The sequence below is a fragment of the Passer domesticus genome, chromosome W (genome assembly GCF_036417665.1).
Source record: "Passer domesticus isolate bPasDom1 chromosome W, bPasDom1.hap1, whole genome shotgun sequence".
Classification (NCBI taxonomy): Eukaryota; Metazoa; Chordata; class Aves; order Passeriformes; family Passeridae; genus Passer; species Passer domesticus.
In genome coordinates this window covers 16,652,919-16,677,014 of record NC_087511.1, presented here as the reverse complement: position 1 = coordinate 16,677,014, position 24,096 = coordinate 16,652,919, and the positions used below count along the sequence as shown (strand labels likewise).

The 24,096-nt window shown below is 41.7% G+C and overlaps 1 protein-coding gene across 17 annotated transcripts in view; it reads left to right on the top strand.

Moving 5' to 3' along the window:
* Nucleotides 1-24,096, top strand: part of LOC135289113 (ubiquitin-associated protein 2-like) — a 196,901-nt gene that overhangs the window by 30,775 nt on the left and 142,030 nt on the right. For all 17 annotated transcript variants that reach the window (XM_064402459.1, XM_064402471.1, XM_064402470.1 and 14 more), the window contains 4 exons: nt 4,626-4,703; nt 5,573-5,683; nt 9,791-9,944; nt 11,649-11,726. In XM_064402459.1, coding sequence (XP_064258529.1) covers nt 4,626-4,703; nt 5,573-5,683; nt 9,791-9,944; nt 11,649-11,726 — 421 coding nt within the window. The remainder of the gene's footprint in view (nt 1-4,625; nt 4,704-5,572; nt 5,684-9,790; nt 9,945-11,648; nt 11,727-24,096) is intronic.

The following is a 24,096-nucleotide window of genomic DNA, read 5'->3' as shown; positions in this document are numbered from 1 at the left end:
TTCTGCATTTTTTTCCCACTTATTCTACCTCTTGCATAATAGATATTGGTTTGGTCGTTTCAGTGGAAAATATGATTATTTAATATACAGCAGATATGTTTGAGTGCACTGTATATTTTTATTGTTTAGATCAGATGAACCTCCCTCCTTATGCTTTACAGATCAAGAGACACATGTGGGATGATACTATTCAATTACCACTGATTAATTTTTTGAATGTAGAATTATGTTACTTTCTCAAATGAAGATTTCATTGTCGTAGTCACACTGAACTTAATTCAAGTTATTTAAGAAATTACATCACAGTTCTTTTTCATTGTTTCTGGATAATAAACATACTATTTTTTCTTAAGATCTGGGCCTATTACTGTCACTTTGTTTTGCATACTTCTCTTTTCTGGTAGTTCAAAGTTGTTAATAATTTTCTTCACTCTGTTATGCTGCAAAGGTAATGTATCTCGTAAGGTTGAGTGAAGTTCTAGCCATCTTAAGATGCTACCATTTTCTTAGTTGCAATTAAAACTTAATTATACTGTTTTATAGGATACTACAATGTCACTTATAACAATGGTGTCTTAAAAATTAAGAAGAAACACTCACTGGGGGAAAAAAAAAGCAAGACTTTTTGTGACACGAATTTGGTGTTTGTATAGTAAACACATCTTGTGGGGTTTTGTTGGGGTTTTGGTTTTTTTTTTTGTTTTTTTTTTTTCTGAATCTTCAATTCTATCTGTGTGCAATCCACTGGCATAAATGTTAGTGATATTGCACCTGCTTGTGTTTCTAAGCTTTCTCCTTACACAGGAAAACTAAAGATATTGTTACTCATTTGATAGTGTTATAAAGTTTGTATATTTTTGTCTTTTAACATGGACTTGAAAAAGGCTGGTTTACAGAAGAAATGAATCTCAATGGTTTCCCGTTTCTGGTCAAATATCCCATCACGTCTCTATAGAAATTACATTGAATGTTTGTATTCTGGATATCTTTAAAGGAAATCTCTTCACTAGCTAAAAAGTTGCTGTGGGCATGAGGATGCTGAAGTCAGAGCAAGAAGATGGATCATCAGGACTTAACATCTGAAACCAGCAGACCTTTTATTTTTGCTCTCTGCTGAGCTCTCAATAGATACCAAGAGTAAGCTCCTTTACACAGAGCACCGCACTGATGTGGGAAGCTTTTGTGGAGGGCGGCACCCGGGCTGGCACAAGGAATTCCAGAGCAGGCTCTCCTCTTGTGTTACTGCTATAAATGAGAAGCTTGACTAGGCCAATATTCAAGCAGCAATCAATTTATTAATTAATATGGTAAAGTATGAGCAATACAGTGCTGGGTACAGTGGGGAAAATTTTCCCTCCAACTGCACACTGATAGTTGGGGCTTACAGATATTTATAGGGGGTAATCATAAGCTTTCTCAGCAATTTCTATTCCCAATTTTTACGTCACAATTCTATACACTATTGTGATTCAGTTTTTCTCAGGATGTATCTCAGAAAGGAGTATCCCCAGATGGTGGGGTCCGGCTTCTGAAAGAAGAAGGAAGTCTCCCAGCTGGTGAGGTCCAGATTCCAGATGTGGGTCCACCTTTTAATTGCAAGGCCTATAAATCTCATAACAGTGATGTCCAGCTTCCCTTGGTTGAAACTATTAGTCCTTGAGTTGATGTTCATCTTCCTTTCTCAAGCTGCTTTTCACTGTTTTGTTAAAGCATCGAGATAAGCATGTTTCCTTTTTATATATTCTAAAGCTATAGTTTCAAAGATCCTTACTACAAGCAATATTCTAAAATTATACTTCAAAAGGTTATTATTGCAAAACTCTTTAAGGCTTAGCTAGAAGCAGAAAGTTCCTGTCAAACAGCAACATCCTTACAGTTTTAATTCAAATGCTCCTAAATCACCTTAAGACTTATAAAGGTTAATTGCGAACAAAGGATAGGTTCAAAGGCCTTCTTCCATGCTTTACTTCCTCAGTTATTTATTAGAATTATCTTTATAACTGTCCCATGGTCAGTTTCCACACATATCACAATTACAAATGCCACACGTTGCCTGTATGTACCTGACACGAAACACAGCTTTGTATTTCACATTACTAATTGGCATATGAAGCTGTCAGCGTGACACTTTGAAAATGTGAAGTAGTGCAGAGTATTTAACTCTTACTTTCTTAGTTTAAGGCAATTATATGGGATGGAGACTCCACAATGAGTTGCCTTCTCATAGTTTTAATCACTCCCCTTTTACCAATAAGGAGAAATGAATGTGAGATCTAAGTGAAAAAATAACAGCTTACTAAAAAGAAAAAAACAGCAATAACCACTAGATACAAAGGTGCTGAGTCACCTCATCCCCTGGGAACAAAGAAAACAAGATGGTGGAGAAGCCCCCTCCTCCCGAGATGATGGCAGCCGTAGCAGCACACGTGACATAGAGAACAAAGACAAGATGGTGGAGAAGCCCCCTTCTCTGGACCACTGGCAGAGAGAAAACAAAGGAAAATCAACACAGCAACTGAGTCTGCTGTTCCACAACTCCCTTCTCACTCATACAACAACTGACAGGGGACAGGGGCAAAGCAAAACCTGGGAAAAAAACCATTTTTGTCCAAAAGGCTTCAATGCTGCTGAAATGCTGGAAGAAACTTCTCTCCTTGGCATGGCTGGAACTGGAGTAACAGCTGGAAAACTTGTGGAGAATGGGTCTGACTCCTTGGCAAATGGCAGGTGGCTGGAACTGGAGTAGCAGCTGAAAAACTCATGAAAAAAGGATCTCAACCCCTCCTCATGAAACAGCAGGCAGCGGTAGCAAAGGTGTTTCAAAATCTGCTCTGAAGTAGCTTTGGATTGCGAAATGCCGCTTTGTGGGTTATGACTGGGAGACCTGCCCAAGGCATCCCCTTTGGGAGCCCAGAGAGAACAAGAGGGCTCATTGGTGTGCATTCTCTGTTTTTAAAAGGACCCAGCCCCCCTCCTTTCCCTGAACTGGGATAAAACACACAAATTCCACTTCCTGGGTTGTCAGGTCTTAAAGAGACTAATAATCTTGAGCAGGTTGGCATAGAGAAGACATGAAATACATGAGGTTTTTTGGGTCATCTAGGTCACCTAGGACAGTTACAAATGCTGATTGTCTTGGAACATTGACTCTGAGCAAAGCAAATATTACTTCCCTCAAGGAACTGGGACAGCTGCAGTAACTTCTTAGCCAATAAGCAGCTGGTGTTTTATGGTGGAATAATTTTTTAGACTCAGGATTTACACTTGGTGATCTTCTCTAAAGCTTGCATTTGAGGTAAACTCCAAAAGTGAAGCAGTTTGAGACTGATTAAGTCTGAACTTGTGAGGTACAGAATTTCATGTGGGTATCCTGTGAAGTGAGACTGCCTAGGATGAATCCTTTCTGTCAAGAATTTCAGGGGATGATGTGGTCCCCTTCTCAATAATGAAATCTTCTGCAGTACATCAACTTGCATTTTGGGTCCTGGCTCTCTTCAGTATCAGCCTTCTCTAGCATGAGATAGTAGCCTCTTCTGTTTGGGCAGAAATCAAATGAGGTCCAAGTTCATGTAGCATACAGTTATATTTGGTATTTTCATGGGAATGCAGTTAAGTAGGCTGCAGATGCCACATCATGAAGAGCGGCCTGTATGATGTGCCATTAATGTTTTTGAGTAGTTTTTAGGGTAGCCATAGCCTATTTGGGTTTATGGCTCTTTACTGCATTCATCCATTTTAGTCTTACAGCTTTTGGAGAAGTTGCCAGCATGGATTTGTTGTCCAGAAATGTTACAAAAGCACCAAATATTTTGTCAAGAGCAAGATTTTTTAGCAGTTTTCAGAGACTAGTATTCAGTTATAAAAAAAGGAAGTTCACCTGTTCATGAGCAGAATCTTGAGGCATGACTCGGTCTCATGCTCATAAAACTACAGTCAGGTGGTTATTGGGAGAGGTGTGGAAAGTGATGTGAACAAGGATCATCAGAGATGTGGTAAATTTAGAAATACCATTGTCAGTTTGTTATGATAAAACTATCTCTGGAGTGGTAGATACTAAATAAAAGAAATATCAAAGTGTAAGTTTCTGTGGTAAATTCTATTATATGGTTGTCTTGTCTGTGTGGTGAGCTTTAACTGTGGTTCAAACACATTAGAATATGTTGAAATTGCTTCTGTTCTAGCTAACTTTTTAACTATAAAATGGGCATAGAGATGTTAATCCCTTCCCTGTAGCACCGCTGTGCTTGTTGTGTATATTCTTTTTGAGAATCTTGAGAAAAAAAAAAGTGATACTCTAGTGACCAGTGACAGGCCTGATGTTGTGTCAGGGGAGGGCTAGGCTGGATATCAGGAAAAGATTCTTCCTCCAGAGGGTGGTTGAGCACTGAACTGATTTCCCAGGGAATGGTCACGGCCCAAAGCTGCCAGAGCTCCAGGAGGGTTTGGACAATGCTCTCAGGCACAGGGTGGAATTGTTGGGGTGTCCTGTGCAGGACCAGGAGTTGCACTTTGATGATCCTTGTGGGTCCCTTCCAACTCTGTGTATTCTGTGATTGTGATAACTAGGAGATACTTTAAAAAATATAGTTAAATGTTGTGTACTTTATTTGATGTTTGTTTTTCAGGCAACAGCAGAACAGATTCGCCTTGCTCAGATGATCTACGATAAGAATGACACAGATTTTGAAGATAAAGTGAAACAAGTATGTTTCTTATGATACAGAGTTTTTATGCCCTGTAACAATGCTGACTTGTGTTTTGGAGGTAGAGCATGTTTCTGATTAGATGAAACCTTTTTCAAAAGGATAGAAGTTTAACTAGAAAAAGGTGCTCTTATTGCCCTGTAAAGTCTGTTTTCAAGAAATTGTGTGGTAATATAGCTATGACTGTATGGTTATACTGGTGTATTTTCCTTTGGCCTTTAAGCCAAAATTCATCTGTGCTGATCTCTTCCAGACTATATCTCTTTAGTATGGTCACAGTTGAATAATTGTCAGAATAAAGAGTGCATTCAGGTTGTTCATGTGTACACACACATGGGAAAAATGTCACCTGTGTAAACTGAGTTTGCCAATATATTGGTTGTTTTTCAGGAAAAGTGAAAATCATAGAATCATAGTTTAAAGGTAAATTGAGGTATTATTTAAAAAAAAAAAAAAATTGACCTCCCAGAGCTGTGTATGCAGCTTTAATGACTTTTCCTTTGTAAAACCTCCTCTGAAGCATTAAGTGCTTTTTGTTGTTATAAACTTGTTTTGGTGATGTGCCAGAAGTGAAGTTTTGTACTTCCTGAAGCCATAGTACCCTCATCAATAATGCCTGTAGCTGTGCTGGTGGGAAGGACAAGAAATAAGTTCTGCATAGGAAATCTCCAAGCATAAAGTTAAAGGGAAAAAAAAAAGTGAGAGTACTTTCTTGATTATAATTTAATTTGTGTTTACGTTTATTTAGGATTTTAGTTTGCTCTGACACAGTAGCTTATGCGTGTTTTTTTGAATCTGTGGTGATACTAACTCTTTTTTTTTTACAAATATAATTTGAATATTTTAACATGTCTGACTCTTACTGCCAGCTTATGGAAGTGACGGGGAAAAACCAGGATGAGTGCATAGTGGCACTACATGATTGTAATGGGGACATGAACAGAGCAATTAACATATTGCTGGAAGGAAGTTCGGACACGGTAAGGTTTTACTTTCCTATTAAGCTGTTCTTTTTGTTTCCACTTCTTAGAAGTGATTGGGAAAGTCACATTTTGGAAGCTTTCAATTTCCATGCCTCCAAATTCTTTTGGAGGAAATTGAGACCAGGACAGCTTTTCTGCTGCATGCGTAACTTAGACTAGGCTGAACCTTGAAAATGTTGTAGGTGTTTAGCTGGTTTCTTGCAGAATCTTTTGGTTTTCATTTACATACAATAATTTTAAGTCTGCAGCAGAAATCATTGCTCTGTCAGACACAGGCCTGTTTTTTTGCTTCAATGTTTGTAGTGATGCCTAGAGAGGCTAGCTGGAACAGAGGCTAGACAGTGTTAAAGGAATAAAGTAAGTATTTATTAAAAGGCTTTCAAAGGATACACCTTGGGCAGTACAAGAGCCCGGCTGTGGCTCTACCCAAGATGGATGACCGGTCACAAGTTTTCACACTTTTATAAGTTTTGGTCCATTTACACATTGGGATTAATTGTCCAATTACAGGTTCGGGTTATGAAGTCACATCCTCCCAGATTGCTCGCCTTAATTTGCTGTTGTTTATACTTTTTTGGGCCGGAAGCTGCAACGCTGTCCTTGGTTCTCAGGCTGGGAAAGGATTGTTTTGTCTAACTAAACTGTGAGGAGAACTTACTAACACTTTATATGAAGTTCAGAGTCACACACTAAGACAGTATAGAATCTGAAAAATATGAAAGCTAAAACTTAAAGCATCAGTAGCACCTCCCAACCATGAGACCCAAGTCTGTTTGCCTTAAAGGATAATCTTTATAAACCTAAAGTGCAGGTAGACATTTTAAGTTGGGCAGCTTATGTAGGTTTGCAATGTCAGTATTAAATTTGGAGGAGGTTTCCACATCTGAAAGTTGCATTGACAGCACTATGAATGGCAAAAGAGGATACAAGTATCCTTTCACTGTTGTTCATTTGCATAACTTAATTGAAAACCAGAAAGAGGAGACTAAACAATGTGTATATAACAACAAATAATATTGTTTAGAATGTTACACAGCAATTTTCTATCCCAAGAGATACCAGGAAAATGTCTTGCTGCAGCTCAAGCTTTTGCTGGAGGGACTTGTTACAGTTTGTCTAAGACAGTAAGCTAGATTCTATCTCATCTAAATTGGGAAAGGAACCTGGACTTCCTTTCTTAATGCTGAACATTCCGTATTTTCTGTGATTTGTCAGGAAGTGTGGTCTGTCTTATTGTTAATGAGGAAACCCACCCCCACACACCCTAAATCTAGAACACATACTGTTCTGACTGAGAGGACTTTCTTTCCTATCCCCTTTTCATTTATCAGAGTTGAGGTAATCTAAAACACAGAAATATATAATACTGAACAAACTGTCAAGTTGGGAATAGAAGAGAGCATCTCATGATTAAATCTGTGTTGGTAATATGCTGGTTTTATGTTCTTTTGTACTTCTCATATTTGCCATTTTCTAGTTGAAAATAGTTTTCTGACTGATAGAGAATTTTAAATGCTTCCTTACTTTAGCAAATTTTTTATAAGTGATCATGGCATGGAGGAAACTTTCTGAACTCATTCATCAATTAGAAGCAGCATATCCATATATTGTTCTTTTGACAAGTCCCTCTGAACCCACTGCACTTTGTAGACAAAATGCAACTCAAACAAATACAGACAATTTGAAGGATTCAAGAAGGAAGGAGTATTAATTAGAAGGGGTTCTCATCAGAGTGTAAATAAACTTAATGCAAATTTGTGGGCTTCCAACTTGAAGGCCTTTATACTCCAGAACACTTTAACTGTGGATTTGATGTAAGGTTGGAAACAGAGGTGGTACTAGTTCTGAATGCAGATTCCCAATTTTCTTTTTTTTTAGTTTCACTGCTTTGATGCACTGGAGGGTTTTTTTACCTCATTTGGAAAAAAACATGCCTATCCAAATTGAGGAATTAAAAGAAGAAGGAGTGATAGCTAGAATGTCCATTTATAATTTCTTTGGTACTCTGCCAGTTTTGTCTTTTTTTAAAATGCTGTAATGTTTAAGGCTTTATGCTCCGTGACTGTTAGTCTTTATGAAGACTTCACTTACAACAGTTGTGTCAGTCTGTCTTTGGACAGACAGAGACTTGTGGATGAGAGTTGAGAAGGGCATGTTTCTTTGCCCAAGACTTCTATTCATTTAACTTCATACAGTCCTAAGATCCATTTTATGTCTGACCATGTGTTACTTCCTAAGCCTTTTAAGATAGAACAAAGGGGACCTTTCAGATTATTCTTCTTTCCATCTAAGACCAGGCCAGCAAGGCAGTTTCTATTACATATTTTTGAAGGTCAGGCCCACAGCTGTCATTTGGATTGCCTCAGGCATCCTCAGCTGAAATTGTAAGCGAGCTAATAGATTGCAAAAGGAGACAGATTCAATAGTCTGTGATGGATTCCCATGCCCAGAGGTAGCATCATACTGTATCTGAAAGGACATGCCCAACCTTTTGAGGCTTTCCTCAAAATTATACGGTGGGAAAGCATGGATCCGATGCTTTTGGAGTAATCCTTTTACTGATCCTTCCTAAGTCATGAAAAACCTTATTAAGGAGAGGCTGCTTCCTCTTCAGCTTTGCAGACTCACCCAGTTTTGGGTATTTCTTGCAATGGTTCAAGATTTTTGGCACCATGCCCATCAGTAAAATAGTCATGCGTTCTGAAATTTATAGATTTGGTTCTTGAGTTGTCAGTGCAGGTTGGGTTTTTTTCTCCTGTGAAATAACTAAAGTTTTAGGAGTATTTTAGTACATAATACAGTTACACAGGCTATGGCAGATGAAGCCATGTGATAGTTACTGGGGGAAACAGTTTTCTGCCTCACAAATAATGGTGTGTTGCTCAAACACATAGTTTTGTACTTGTAATCTGTGCTGTCTGTGCTTCACCTAAGTTGGTTTATGGTGATATAGTCTTCTATACTGGGCATGAAATTGAAAAGTGATTTCAGCCTTCTTTCTCACCTATATCATGTGAAAAAAAAAAAAAAGAGAATAACTATTCTTGTAGTACTTATTGTCTCAAAGGAGATACTGAAACATTGAGTTTATACTTGTAAACTGCTTTGTTACCTGCTTTCTCAATAGAATTAGTTTCCTCAATTCTAGGCATCTTGGACTATCTGATCATTGCCTACCTTATGAGGGCTGCTGAGTTGCTGTTGTCTGAATTGAGAAGAGATAGGACAGAACCTGAAACTATTGATAGCCAACTTTTTTGTTGAATGCAGGTGCCTGTCAGAGGTCATGGCTTTTTGTAGTGCTTCACAGTTGATGCCATCTCATTTGTATGTGCAATTTTACCTCTCAAATACCTTACCTAGACAAAAAGCTCCTAGAGATGGGGGCATATACATAAACCTATCTGCCATCTTAATGGTTTGCATGTAATACCGTTCTTCTTTCTTTTGCAGCTAACAGCTCAATAGACTAACTGTGCAATTGTATGAGTTGCTGTGCTATTCTTGATGAGTGTTTTAGTTGTTTTATTTTCAATTTCTATAGAGCTGATATGATCCCTGAATTTATTTTAAAGGTGGAATTTAATATTAAAGCCAAAGCTCCAGTTTTCCCAAGTTATTGTTTTGCCATTGTCTCTTGGTGCTTGAATTCTAGTACATCTGGATAGCAGTTCCCCCTGGCCACGTACTTACTGTCTGTTATTCAATGATACTTATAAACATTTTTTCATTTCCTTTGGAGAAAAGAATAGCTCTGTACATGCTCCCATGCTAGATTTATAGAGGTAGTTGAGAGGGAAACTGTTGCTTGCTTTGCAGATTTTCTATGTTGTGGTCATATCTAGACTTCCTTGAACTAGTAAAAGTCCATTATAGCCAGAAATATTTGGGATTCTCACATTTCATAAGAAAATCCAACTTTTAAAACGTGTTTCTTTTTCATTTCTTTCAAAAAATTCAACTTCTGTTTTCATTTGTATCAGTGTAATATGTATGTATGGCTGTTTTTTTCCCATGAACTGGAGGGATGTGAGGTAGAGGCATACATTGAGAGCTGTCTCTTCCTTTTTGACTTTTGTATCTAATTCTATTCTATCCAAATAGACTTCTTGGGAGACTGTAGGGGGAAAGAAGAAAAACCTTGGAAAAGAATGTTTGGAAAACAAAGAGAACAGAGAGAAACGAGGGGACAGAGAAATGAGCCGTGGATGGGGAAGTTCCAACAGACGGGGAAGAGGAGGCAGCCGTGGCCGAGAGTGTATGTATTTGGGTTCATTTTTAAAGATTCAGATGCTTTTTTTGCAGCTGAAACTGGTTGAGTTAAGAGCAAATGCTTAATGGAGTAAAGTCTGTCCAAGCTATAGCTCAGCACTGAAGGGATCGTCTATACAACAGGTATGCTCGATCTGTTTGTGACTTGGTTTTGAGATGGTCTGTGTTTATTCAGAGACACTAAACTTAAATTTCTGTCCTTTTTTGATTAATTGATCTTGTACAAATTGCTGTTCTTTTTTAAGTTTTAGAATTGACTCTGTAAAACTGCTTGAGAAGCAAGTATGTTGCTGCACAGCTGATATGCTTTTTTTCTTTTAATGAAAAAATTATCCAGTTTTGATTACATCTCCTTTTATGAGTGGGAGAACCTGAAGATGTTCTCATCTTTTTATAATGGGGAATGACAAGACTGGGATCATTATTACTCTCTAGCATATGTTACTCATAAGCCAACCAAATGTGAGTTTCTACAACACAGAAAGTTCTTTGTGGGTTGAAATGGTTGAAATTTTTCTACAGCTTATACAAGTGCAAAAATACATTGTATAACAGCAAACTGATGTTTCCAAGTTAGGTAGCATCACATTAGATCGCCATTGGACGCACATTGCTTTTTTCTATTTAAGTTTTATCAGCAGTATCAAAGTATATAAATTGCCTGTAAGGACCATACACACTGATAGATGAGCAGAGAAACACCAATGAAAAAATATCTTTAGCTTTTTACTTAAAAGCAGGAAAAAAATTACAATATTAGTGAATTTTAAAAATTATTTTAATATCTTCAAATATTGTGCCAGTGAAGACATTGTGAATCTTTGTAAAATAATGTCAAAGTTAGGAAAAATTAGTAATAAAACTTGCAGCTATGCTTAGAAAAATTGAATTCAGATCCATCAAAATGAAAGTGAAGGGCACAATTTTTGACAGAGCCAGATGCTGCTTGCCTCTTTTTGGAAACTGGAATTAAAGATTTGTTTCAAGTTGTTACCAAGTCTTGATATCTCCTCCCACTGCAAGCATTATTGGTTTTGTTGCTGCTGTTAGGAAAAGTTGTGCAGTACAAAATCTCAACAGTGTTTTAAGTGGTCAGTCTTTTTTTTCCTTCCTTCAAAGAGCTAGCCATCTTTTGGAGTACTTCCTCAGGAGTTTTCTGTGAAATAAAGTGCAGTGTGCTTTTCTAATGCCTCACCTTCACCTGGTTGTTATCCTTTTGAGTTAAATACAAAGGAGAGTTGTTTTAAGTTTCCCTGGTTATACAGGTATATGGTATGGGCAGACAAAAGAGTTGTTGTTCTTGGTTGTTCCTTATTCTTTCACTGTTGCCACACAGCCTGTTATTGAGGAAGCATAGTATGCGGCAACTTTTTTTCTCTACCTTGTTAAAGAGGTGAGGCCATAATTAATAGTGTAGGCTGCAAAACACTGCCTTTCTCCCCTCCCCCAAAACCCCAACCCAACAGAAATGTGTCTGCTGAAGGGCATTTTCCTCTTAGATATTTTGCTTCCTAATGGTCTAGTGCAAAGTAAACATAACTTGCTTGTAGCTAGGCTGCAGAAGAACAGGGCTGACTAATATTTGTTAACCAGCCTGCTTGAAAATCTTGCCCTTTTTTTTAAGGTTTAGGTTAAGCAGATTGCTATACTGTCTCATGCGTGAGTCTCTTAAGCTGTCCTCTCTCCACAGTCAGAGCTGAAGAGAATGGAGTGGAAAACAGTCAAGAAGACAGACCTTCAGACCGTGGGAAACGTAGCTGTGGGAGAGGTGAGATGGTAGTATTGGTGCAGGACTGGCACCAATGATTTCATATCCTGAAATCGAACTCTCCTATTTATTTCTTTAAACACTTCTTTTTAAGTATTTGTTGGTTATCCTTTGATTCCATAAGCATTTCATCCACCTTTAATTTAGGTACATTCCTCTCCCTTCTTGCTTGTTATGTCTTGGTCTCAGAACAACTTAAAAGAATTGACACAGATGACTTCTATGGTAATTTCCTGTGTAGCAGGCTTGTGTGCTCTGGCTATGGAGACCTGTTTTCCCAGATTGACTCATGTCAGCCTTTTGAGAGTGGGAGTATGCTGGGCTCTGCAGGATGTACCTTGGCAGCAGGAGAGCACAAGATTCCATCTGTATGGCTCTCAGGGAAGAATTTGATGAGTATTTGTGTTGTTTTTTTGGGGTAGATCTGGTTGTCAGGCTTGCGTTCTGTTTTTGGTAGCCAATTGGAGAAAATACAAGCCACTTTAGAGGCTTATTGGTAAGAGAAGGAATTCAGCATAGAGGACTTGATGAGAAGAACTGTGGAAAAAGAATACTGCAGAGTCTTAGGTACAACAATCTTCTCCTGTAGAAGATATAGGAAAGGTGTTGATAATGGATTTGATGTGGAATCAAGGGATGTGTAGTTGGTTTGATTTTCATGTGTTGAAGTGGAAAGGCTTGTTTCTTCTAAGAGCAGGAGTAATGAAAATGAATAACTTGGGTACAGTGCAGATTGTGTGAGGAAGTGGGCATTAAATGAATTAAATTGAGAAAGTGCATAGCAGAGCTAATGTACTTAAGTAATGTCTGATTGGTGAAAAATTCTGCCTTCAAAAGGTTCTCTTCTTTGGAATATTCAGTAATGAGGCATTCAAAGATAGGCACATCCAACTTCATTGTCTCCAGATCTGCATCTTGAAAGAATGGAAACCTGCAAAGACATGTAGCTTCCAAAGGATTGCAAAAATGACTCAGTTGTATCTGTGAATCAGCAAATACCAAATGGTGTGTGTAGAGAGGTAGCCTTGCAGGGGAGGGTGTGGCATAGTTCACAGCTATAGATTTTTGGTATGTTAGCACTGTTAATAGATGGAATGTAAGTATTTCAGTTAATTGTTTTATAAAATAATCCTTTATATTCAAATCATAAAGGTAGGAGTTTTTAAAATTGTTGGGTGAAACGTAGAGGTTAACTTTAAATACAGTCTGTTTTTTGCTTTGTAACCTTATGAACAATACACTGCTTTTGGTGTCAACACTGTAGCTCTCTAGATTAATATCATGTCTTAAGCCAAAACACTGACCTATCTGACTGAAGAAATAGGAACAACTTCAACCAATTTTCATTCACTGCTTTGGTGTACAAAGTATTACTGTATCTCTCTACCAAGTATTTTAGACTGTGCATTCATGTGAGAAAAGTATCTTAATGAAATGTTTTCAACTGTCTGGGATAAACTGGTTGACTTCAGTATTACTATATTACAAGCATGTGTATTCTGTGGCAGGAAATACCTAGTTAAATTTTAATGCAAACCTCTTGTGGTTTTTGGCCAGGACAGTTATTTTTATTGCAGTAGCCATGAGGGAGAAGAGCCTGGAGCCATCTGGGCATGCCTAGGTTGTTATTCTATACTACTCACATCACTGCCAGGGGGTGGAAGTAAGGGATTCTCACTTCTGAGAAGGAGGGGGGGCATGGTTTATGGTTGAGAAGAAAAAGATGGCACATGGAGTGTGCCCCACCATTTTGTTAATCGTCTTTGGAGTTATGCAGTGCTGGGTTGGTTGATGAATGTGGGGGTTTTTTGCATGCAAATCACCCTTTTTTTGTACACTTTTGTTTGTAGTATTGTTGCTGTTACTGTTCATTTTCTTATCTCATTGCTTTTTACAGTAAATAGTTTTATCTCAACCTGTAATCTCTGCCATTCTTATCTCCCACTGAAGGGGAGGAGTGAGTGGGGGGAGGGAATGGGACACACTAAATTAAGGAGTGCTGCTCCTAAACCACAACAGTCTTTAATTGACACCCAGTGTGAGGCATGAAGGGTTGAGATAACAGACTTGCCCAGAGTTGTTGGGAAGCAATTTTGATCTAAGAATTTGTTGTATGGAGCCACTGAGCACAATGTTGCTTGGTCTGTTCACATGGTTATGGTACTTAACCCTGTATGTATTTCTGTATATGCACTATGTGCCCATCACAGTGCTCCTTCTCAGAGCAGGGATAGGGATCAGGATTGCTTTGTTGCTGTATTGTGTGATATCAGTTTATGACATTATAACATCAAGGGCAATGAGGGCCATTAGGGATGTGTCTTCAGTGCTGCTCTCCTGCCATGGCCTTGGGTGCTACCTCTGGAAATTCATTAATAATTATACCTAGTCTGTGGGGGAAACAGGGAAGGATGATTTTCCCCAGCTTTTTACCCCCTCTTCCTCCTTCAGGCCTGTTACATCAGCTTTTGAGAATTTTCAATTTCCTTTGGATGTTAAGGAAAGCCTCTTTGTGTTGCTAAGTCTGCCAGGTCTCCTTAGTGCAGTCTATACCATGTTCAGAATCAAGAAAGAGCTATCTAGGGAGGTTATTCAGAGATCTGCCATAAGGGTAGATGGATAGTCATGAGTGGCATGGAATGTGGGAGAAAATGAGCCAGTTTTGGGGGAAATTCTCTGTACCAATCGTTTGGAAGTTCACCCTTGAACAAATATAGGACCCTGTTAAAGTGACAGAATATTTGCAAGGACAATGCTGTGACCACTCCACAGGGGAGCAACTTGTTGCATTGTGCTGGGCCCTGGCTACTATTTATTGGATACTGCTTGTCACTAGACAGCACCCTCAGGGGGAGGAGGAGGAAAGCAGAGCAACTGACACTGTGGCCACTCAAACTGCAGTTGAACAAGAGGAACAACCCATGCTGGTAGCAGTCATACCTATACAGAAAAAAAAATCCAAGACCGAAGAATTTCACTTAGTGGGGGTTAAAGATGAAGCAGGGCCCACACAACAGGAGGAATAGGCAGGGCCAGAGATAATCACCTGATTCCTATCCCTGGATGAGCTGCAAGATATGTGAAAAAATTTCAGCTGCCAGTTGGGTGAGGCCATGGTGACCTGGCTGCTCTGATGCTGGGGTATGGTGGCCCATGATATGAAACTAGATGGTAGCCAAGCAGCTGGGATCCCTGTTCCAGGATGTGTGCATTGACCAGAAAATTAGGAAGAAGACACAGAATCACTAGGTTGAAAGAGACCTTCAAGATCATCTAATCCAACCCAGCCCTAACACTTCAACTAGACCATGGCACCAAGCGCCACATCCAATTTTTTTTTAAACACATCCAGGGATGGTGGCTCCACCACCTCCCCGGGCAGACCATTACAGTACTTTATCACTCTTCCTATAAAAAAACTTCTTCCTAATATCCAATCTATATTTCCCTTGGCGCAGCTTAAGACTGTGTCCTCTTGTTCTGTCAGTTGCTGCCTGGTGAAAGAGACCAACCCCCACCTGACTACAACCACCTTTCAGGAAGTTGTAGAGAGTGATAAGGTCACCTCTGAGTCTCCTTTTCTCCAGGCTAAACAACCCCAGCTCCCTCAGTCGTTCCTCATAGGGCTTGTGTTCCAAGCCCCTCACCAGCCTTGTTGCCCTCCTCTGGATGCGCTCAAGCATCTCAACATCCTTCCTAAACTGAGAGGCCCAGAACTGGACACAGTACTCAAGGTGCAGCCTCACCAGTGCCAAGTACAGGGGAAGAATGACCTCCCTGCTCCTGCTGGCCACACTATTCCTTATACAAGCCAGGATGCCTTTGGCCTTCTTGGCCACCAGGGCACACTGCTGGCTCATGTTCAGTTGGCTGTTGACCAGTACCCCCAGGTCCCTTTCTGCCTGGGCACTGTCCAGCCACACTGTCCCCAGCCTATAATGTTGCAGGGGGTTATTGTGGCCAAAATGCAGGACTCGTCACTTGAACTTATTAAATGTCATCTTATTAGACTCTGCCCATCTATCCAACCATTCCAGGTCTTTCTGCAGAGCCCTCCTACCTTCCAACAGATTGACACATGCTCCTAGCTTATTGTCATCTGCAAATTTACTAATGAAAGACTCAATACCCTCATCCATGTCATCAATAAAAATCTTGAACAGAACTGGCCCCAGCACAGACCCCTGAGGGACACCACTGGTGACTGGCTGCCAGCTGGATGCAGCACCGTTCGCCACCACTCTCTGGGCCTGGCCATCCAGCCAGTTCTTAACCCAGCAAAGAGTGCTCCTGTCCAAGCCATGGGCTGCCAGCTTTTCCAGGAGTATGCTGTGGGAGACAGTGTCAAAGGCCTTGCTGAAGTCCAGATACACAACATCCACAGCCTTTCCTGCATCCACCAGGTGGGTCACCTGGTCATAAAAGGAGACCAGGTTGGTCAAACATGTTCTACCCCTCCTAAACCCATGCTGGCTGGGTCTGATACCCTGGCCATCCTTTAAGTGCTGTGTGATGACACTCAATATAAACTGCTCCATTACCTTACCAGGTACTGAGGTCAGGCTAACTGGCCTATAATCACCAGAATCCTCCTTCCTACCCTTTTTGTCAATGAGTGTCGCATTGGCCAGCTTCCAGTCATCTGGAACCTCACCAGTGAGCCAGGACTGTTGGTAAATGACAGATAGTGGCTTCGCAAGCTCATCTGCCAGCTCCCTCATCACCCTGGGATGGATCCCATCTGGGCCCATAGATTTATAAACATCCAAGCAGCTCAGCAGTTCTTTGACTGCCTCCTCTTGGATAACAAGGGGACCATTCTGCTCTCTGACACCATCTACCAACCCAGGAGGACAGTTGTCTTAAGGACAAGCTGTCTTCCCACTGAAGACTGAGGCAAAGAAGGCGTTAAGCACTTATGCTTTCTCCTAATCTGCAGTTACTAAGTTCCCTCCTGCATCCAATAGAGAACAAAGGTTGGTCTTACACTTCCTTTACCATTAATGTATTTGTAAAAACATTTTTTATTATCCTTTACAAAAGTTGCCAAATTAAGTTCAAACTGAGCTTTGGCCTCCCTAATTTTTTTCCTCCATGCCTGAGCAACCCCCTTGAATACTTCGAGAGAAATCTGACCCTTCTTCCTAAGGTGATACATCTTCTTTTTATTCCTGAGTTCCTTCAAAACCTCCTTGCCCATCTAGGCTGGACATTTGCCTCATTGACTCATCTTTCGGCACACAGGGACAGTGTTCCTGTGCCCTCAAGATCTCTGTTTTGAAGCACACCCACCTTTCCTGGATTCCTTTGTTTTTAAGGGCTGCTTCCCAAGGAACTCTCTGAATACGTCTCCTAAATACACCAAAGTCTGCCCTCCTGGAAGTCCAGTATAAAAGTCTTATTAATGTTCCTCCTGATTTCACGAAATATCGAGAACTCTATAATTTCATGATCACTATGCCTCAAGTGGCCTCCAACCACCACATCTCCCACCAGCCCATCTCTATTTGCAAACAACAGGTCTAACATAGTCCCTCCCTTGGTGGGCTCACTCACCAGCTGCAACAAAAAGTTATCCTCAACACACCCTAAGAACTTCCTGGACTGCCTCTTTTCTGCTGTATTAAGTTCCCAGTAGATGTCTGGTAGGTTAAAATCACCCACAAGAACAAGGGCTGGTGATCCTGAAAACATTCTCTAGCTGCTTATAGAATAAGTTGTCCAGCACTTCTTCCTGGTTGGGTGGACGATAACAGACTCCCAGTAGGATGTCAGCCTTGTTGGCCTTCCCCTTAATTCTTACCCATAGGCATTCAACTTCATCGTCATTAGTTTCAATACCCATGGCATCAAAAACCTCTCTAATATAAATGGCCACCCCTTCACCTCTTCTCCCTATCCTGTCTCTTCTGAAGAGCTTGTAGCCATCCAGTGAAGTGCTCCAACTATGTGAGTCATCCCACCACATTTCTGTGATGGTGACTACATCATAGCTTTGCTGCTGCACCATGGCCTCCAGCTCTTCTTGTTTGTTACCCATGCTGTGTGTATTAGTATACATGTACTTCAGCTGGGCTACTGATTTCACCCCTAACTCAGGCTTACCACCCTTGGGCCTGCTTCCAGAGAGCCCAGCTGCATCTCCTTCCCCTTTCAAACCTAGTTTAAAGCCCTCTCAATAAGTTCTGCCAGTTCATAAGCTAAAATCCTTCTACCCTTAACAGAGAGATGGAGACCATCCAATTCCAGCAGGCCAGGTGCCGAAAAAGTTGCCCCATGATCAAAAATCCCAAAATTCCACTGATGACACCAACCCTTGAGCCACTTGTTAATAACATGGGTTCTCCTATTCCTTTCAGTGATTTTTTCCGCCACCAAAGGGACTGAGCAGAACACTACCTGTGCTCCTGCCCTATCAGCCACTGGACCCAGTGCCCTGAAGTCCCTTTTTATTGACCTGACACTCCTCTTTTCAATCTCATCACTACCAACCTGGAGTATCAGCAGTGGATATTAATCAGAGGGCTGAATCAGCCCAGAGAGTCTCTCAGTAATATCCCATACCCAGGCCCCAGGGAAGCAGCAAACCTCCCTATGGGTTTGGTCCAGTCAACATATGGGGCCCTCCGTTCCCCTCAGAAGGGAGTCACCCACTACAACTACCCTTCTTTTCTTTTTAATGGTAGAAATGGTGATCTGACAGATGAAGTGTAATTGGGAGGCTCTTCAGGCAGATTATTTTCTTCTACATCCTCTGGCTGACCCTCTAGATCCAGGGCCTCATACCTAGTCTGAAGTGGCACCTGGGTAGGTGATGGGGGTTGGGAGGAATTTTTATTACCTCGCCTAGTAGGGACCCATTTCCACTCCCCTTCATCCACCAGGTGTCCTCCTATTGCTTGACAGTGGGAGGCAGGGGAGTCTTTTGACTCCCGATGGGTCTCCCTCAAGGATGGAAGGGCACAACTCCACCAATCTATTTCCCTTTCACTTTCCCTAATACTTCATATTCTTTCAACTTCCTCCCTAAGCTTGGGCACCAGCGAAAGGAGATCATTCACCTGTTCACACTGCAGGCAGGTGTCGCTGTAGAGCTCATTAAAGAAAGATGCAGGACACACTTTTATGGAGCAAAGAAGAAAAAATATTCTGGTTTATTCACACATTTCTATATAAAGAGTTTTTAAAGAACATCCCCTATCTATCCCCAATTGGTCAGTAACAAGTTGTTGCCCTGTATTGATTGGTCACTCAACCCCCCGGTGTGTACGTGCCGAAAGAGTTGTTTGTAACATATAGTTTTCATTTTTCTACCTAATGGTGTAAAAACAGTTTTTACAGGTGGCTAGTATTTTTCACAGTCCTTTCACAGTTCTTTCTCAGGGCAAGCAGGTTGTTTTCCACAGTCCTAGACTTCTTTCTCAAGGAAAACAAGTTGTTTTTCACTGCTGCAGGACTGTTCTCATGAAGAGCTGTCAGCTTTCTCATGACTTCTGTTGGCTCGAGTCAGGATTCAGTTTGTAAGGCCTCTGGCCTGCTGTTTCACCACCACAGGCAGGCTTCTCCTGCAACACCCCCTGGAACCACTAATAAGCTCAAACACTGCACAGGAATGGGTCTGGACAGATGCATCCTTTTTGGGAGGATTCTACTTGGTTACATACACTTTTACTAATTGCAGTTTTTGATCATGTAAAAACCATTACTAACAAAAAAACCCCCAAAAACGAACCAACCAACAGAAACAACAAATGAAAAATCTCACTAGCAGGAGGAACCTGTAACCCTGCCTGCTTGCCCTGCCTGCGCAAACTGCTGTGCCATGCCCTCAGAGACATGCCCCACTCCTGTTCACCGTGCTCTGGGGAACTCTCAGCCTCTATAGGTGACTCCTGTCAAGAGTGAGGGAGAGGTATTCTCTAAAAAAGTTTCTAATAGTGCACTCAAGCAGGTTAAATGCCATGGAACAAGGTATCCAGTACCTGAGAGAATTAGCTGTGCTGGAGGTACTCTATAGGGATTAAAATAATGAGCAGTCTCTTGTAGATCCAGATAAAGTCTAGTGTACACAATGCATATGGCAGAAGTGCCTATGGAGTACACCATCATTGTATACCAACTCACTGGCAGTGATGTCAAGGAAAGAAGGAGAACAAACAGTGCTTCAGATGACTACCCGACTCTGGCAATAGAAGTGGTCAACAAAATAGCAGCTATGTTCCCACCAACCAGCAAGAAGGACACACAAGCTTTCCTAGGCACTGTGGGTTTTTGGAGGATGCATATTCCAGATTACAGTCAGATTGTAAACCCTCTCTATCATGTGTGATGGGAAAAAAAAGAGTTTCAGGTTGTCTTGGTTTAAAAGACAGGTGTCTGCTAAGGAAGGTGGGAACCTCCCTTGGAATGGAAAATATGGCCCACTTCCCTCCAAATTATTATAACTTTGAAATTATGGGGCTTTCAGGCAAAGATATGGGAAAAGGAATAACAGCTCTTTACTAGAATATATATATACCAAGGCAAACGAACAACAACAACAGCAACAACAAACAAAAAGCTCAGAAAGCTAATAACAGCCTTCTCTTGGCCATAAAGCACTTTCCCCTTTGATGTAGTTCTGGTCACAGCTGGCAGGGGTGCTGTTGGCTCCTGGCCAGGCAGGGCGGATGCATTGATTCTCCTGTGACTGCAGAGGGCACTGTGGCACAAGCTCAGTGGCCTCTTTCCATGTGGTTAATGGTGGCTCAGACAGCGGGAGTGAGAGAAAAGGGGCTTCCTTTGCAAATTCATGGAGAGCAGCTGGTCTCAGTGTCCCTTTGGGTGGCAAAATGGACTGTAGTAGGAACCTCGGAGCAGCAGGCTGGAGCAGCAGAGGCAAGCACACCTGGGGTGGCAAACAAAGTGTAGCAAAAACCCGAAACAGTGGCAGAAAATAGTGGGGCTGGGCAGTGGCAGCTGGGCTCCTGCAAGCAGCTGCCACAAACAGCCAGGAGATGCTCCCTCTGGAGAAGGGGAGGGGGTCAAGGTCCCAGGTTTCCCTTGAGGCACCCAAGTAGATGGTGAAGGTCCCTCCCAGTGAGGTTCAGTATTGAAAAAGCCTAGTTCAATGACCACTCTTGTGAGCAAAGGCTCACCCACAGTAAGGAGAAGCAGTGAAGGATGAAACTCTGCAGTGGCAGCAAATCCTCTGGGCAGCAACAGTCTGGCACCAAAAGCACAAACCATCCCCCTTCCGATCCCGAGAGTAAGTGAGGGCTGAGCCCAGCCCCTGACCCCCAGCCAAGTCTCTTGGTATCTCTGCACTTCCCAAGAGAAAATCCCCCAGCTACCAAGCTCACTTCCCAGCTAAGAGACTGTAGCCAACTGCACCCCTCCCCCCTCCCAGCCACATATTTTCTCTCTTAAATATAATTGTTCTCATCTCTTAGGCTACAAATGGGAAAAAAATTCCCTGAAAGGATTTTTCCTTTTTTTCCCCCCTCACCTCCAACAGGGGTCCTGAACAAGAACAAGCTTTTAAACAAATTAAACAGGAGATTGTTCATTTAGTAGCCCTTGGGCCAGTCAGGACAAGACAGGATATGAAAAATGCGCTTTACACCACAGCTGAGGAGAATGGTCCTTTCTGGAGCCTCTAGTGAAAAGTACCTAGGGAGACCCAAGGACAACCCCTGGGGTTCTGGAGTCAGGGATACAAAGGATCCAAGGCCTTTTACACCCCAACTGAAAAAGATATACTGGCAGCTTATAAAGGGGTTCAAACTGCTTCAGAAGTGGTTGGCACTGAAGCACAGCTCCTCCTGACACCCCGACTGCCAATGCTGAGCTGGATGTTCAAAGGGAAAGTCCCTTCCACACATCATGCCACTGATGTTACATGGAGTAAGTGGGTTGTGTTTATCACACAGCTAGCTCAAAACCCCAGTCACCCAGGGATCTTGGAAGTCATCACAAACTGGCCAGCAAGTGAGAATTTCGGACTAATTTTAGTGGAGGAAGAGGAAAACATAATGTGTTAAGGAGGCCCCACCATATAGGCAGCTATCAGAAAATGAAAAACAATACGATCTCTTTCTTGATGATTTCTGCTGTATTGTAGGGATACATCAAACATGGAAAGCTGACTTATGGATTCATACACAGTGAGTCGCAGAAGCTATTGAGGGCCAAGGTAGATCAAGTCATGTTGCAGAGCTGAAAGCCATCAATTTGATTTTGGATATTGCTGAAGGAGAGAAATGGCCAGCATTCCACCTCCCCACTGACTTGTGGATGGTAGAAAATGCTTTGTGGGGGTAGTTGGACCAATAGAAAAAAGACTGATTGGCAGCGCAGAGGGAAAACCATCTGGGCTGCTGAATCATGGCAAGACATGGCTGCTCAGGTTGAGAAATTGACTGTAAAAGTACATCATGTAGATGTGATGTTCTTCAGTACTGTGATTCTTGGGTGCATGTGGAAAAATGGTGAGGTAGATCAAGCTACCAAGATTAAAGTGTCTCAGGTAGATCTGGACTGGTGGCATAAGGGTGAGTTATTTCTGGCTCAATGGGCTCATGATGCATCAGGTCATCAGGAAAGAGATGCAACATACAGATGGGCTCGTTATCAAGATGTGGACCTAACCATGGACACTATATCCTAGATTATCCATAACTGTGAAACATGTGCTGTTGTCAAGCAGGCCAAGCGGGTAAAGCCTCTGTAGTGTGGGGGACGATGGTTAAAATATAAGTATAGGGAGGCCTGGCAGATTGATTACATCACACTGCCACAAACCTACCAAGACCAGCACTGCGTGCTGACAATGGTGGAAACAAACACTGGATGGCCGGAGACATACTCTGTGCCTCATGTCATTGTCCGGAACACCATCCTGGGTCTTGAAAAGCAAGTCCTGTGGCCACATGGCACCCCAGAAAGAATTGAGTTGGACACTGGGACTCATTTCAAAAATAGCCTCATAGACACATGAACTGGAGAGCACAGAATTGAGTGGATGTATCATACTCCCTATCATGCACCAGCCTCTGGGAAAATTGAACGGTAGTGGGGGGGGGGTGGGGGGGTGGGACCTTCAAACATTGGGATCTACATTTAGCAAAGGCCACCTGGTTAGTTAACACTAGAGCTCTGCCAGTTGAGCTGGCCCTGCCCAATCAAAACATCCACATACCATAGAAGGGGATAAAGTCCCCATGGTGCATATGAGGAATATGTTAGGGGGAAGACAGTTTGGATTAGTCCTGCCTCAAGGAAAGGCAAACCCATCTGTGGGATTGTTTTTGCTCAGGGACCTGGGTGCACTTGGTTGGTAATGCAGAGGAATGGGGAAATGTGATATGTACCTCAAGGGAATTTGATTTTGGGTGAGAACAGTCTGTAATGTTGAATTGTATAATATCGGTTGTTGAATGATTCTGCCACTGTTCCATAACTATCATGGACAATGAGGATGGACTGCCTCAGATACACCAGTCATGAGCTCCCGATGCAGCAGCCAGCTGATAGCACACCAGCCCTCCTCCCCTGGAAGGCATCTAGGACAGATAGAACCCACAGTCATGGACTAAATTAACTCAACAGACATCTTGGAGGGTTGGCCATTGACAATAGAAATTATATGTTTGCTTGTGTATATTTTTTTTTATATACATACATATATATTTGGAAGGTGTAAGATCTGGACATGAGCTAGATGGTATAGAAAAATGGGTGGATAATGTCCTGTTTTTTTGGCCAGAACAGTGAATTTTTCCACAGTAGTTGTGAGGGCATGGATCCTAGAGCCTCTGGGTGAATCTCACTGCTGGGGGGGCAGAAGTAAGGAATTCTCACTTCCGAGGAGGAGGGGGATGTTGCTTACCATCAGGAAGAAAAAGGTGGCTTGCAGAGGGTCCCCCCCGCCATTTTGTTCATTTTCTTGGGGGGTTGTGTGGCGCCAGGTCGGTTGGTGAATGTGGGGTTTTTGTATGCTTTTGTTATTAGTATTGTTGCTGTTACCGTTTGTTTTCTTATCTCTTTGCTGTTTCCAGTAAATTGTTCTTATCTCAACTCATAATCTCTGCCTCTTATATCTCCCACTGGAGGGGAGAGGGAAGTGAGTGTGGTGGTCGTGCGGCACCAAATTAGGGGGTGCCGCTCTTAAACCATGACAAAACCTGTGAAATCTGCAGGGAGTTATATAAAGCTGTGTAATTTATTTCTCAGTATTTCAGGGATGGCTGACCCTTCTTTGGATATTAGTAGAAATTGTCTTGGGGTGATTTTATGATGATACTTTATTCCTTAATCATCTGCTTTATGCCCAGAAATATCTGCAGTATCTTTAAGATGAACCAGGGGGCGGGGCTGGAGCCTGGGAACC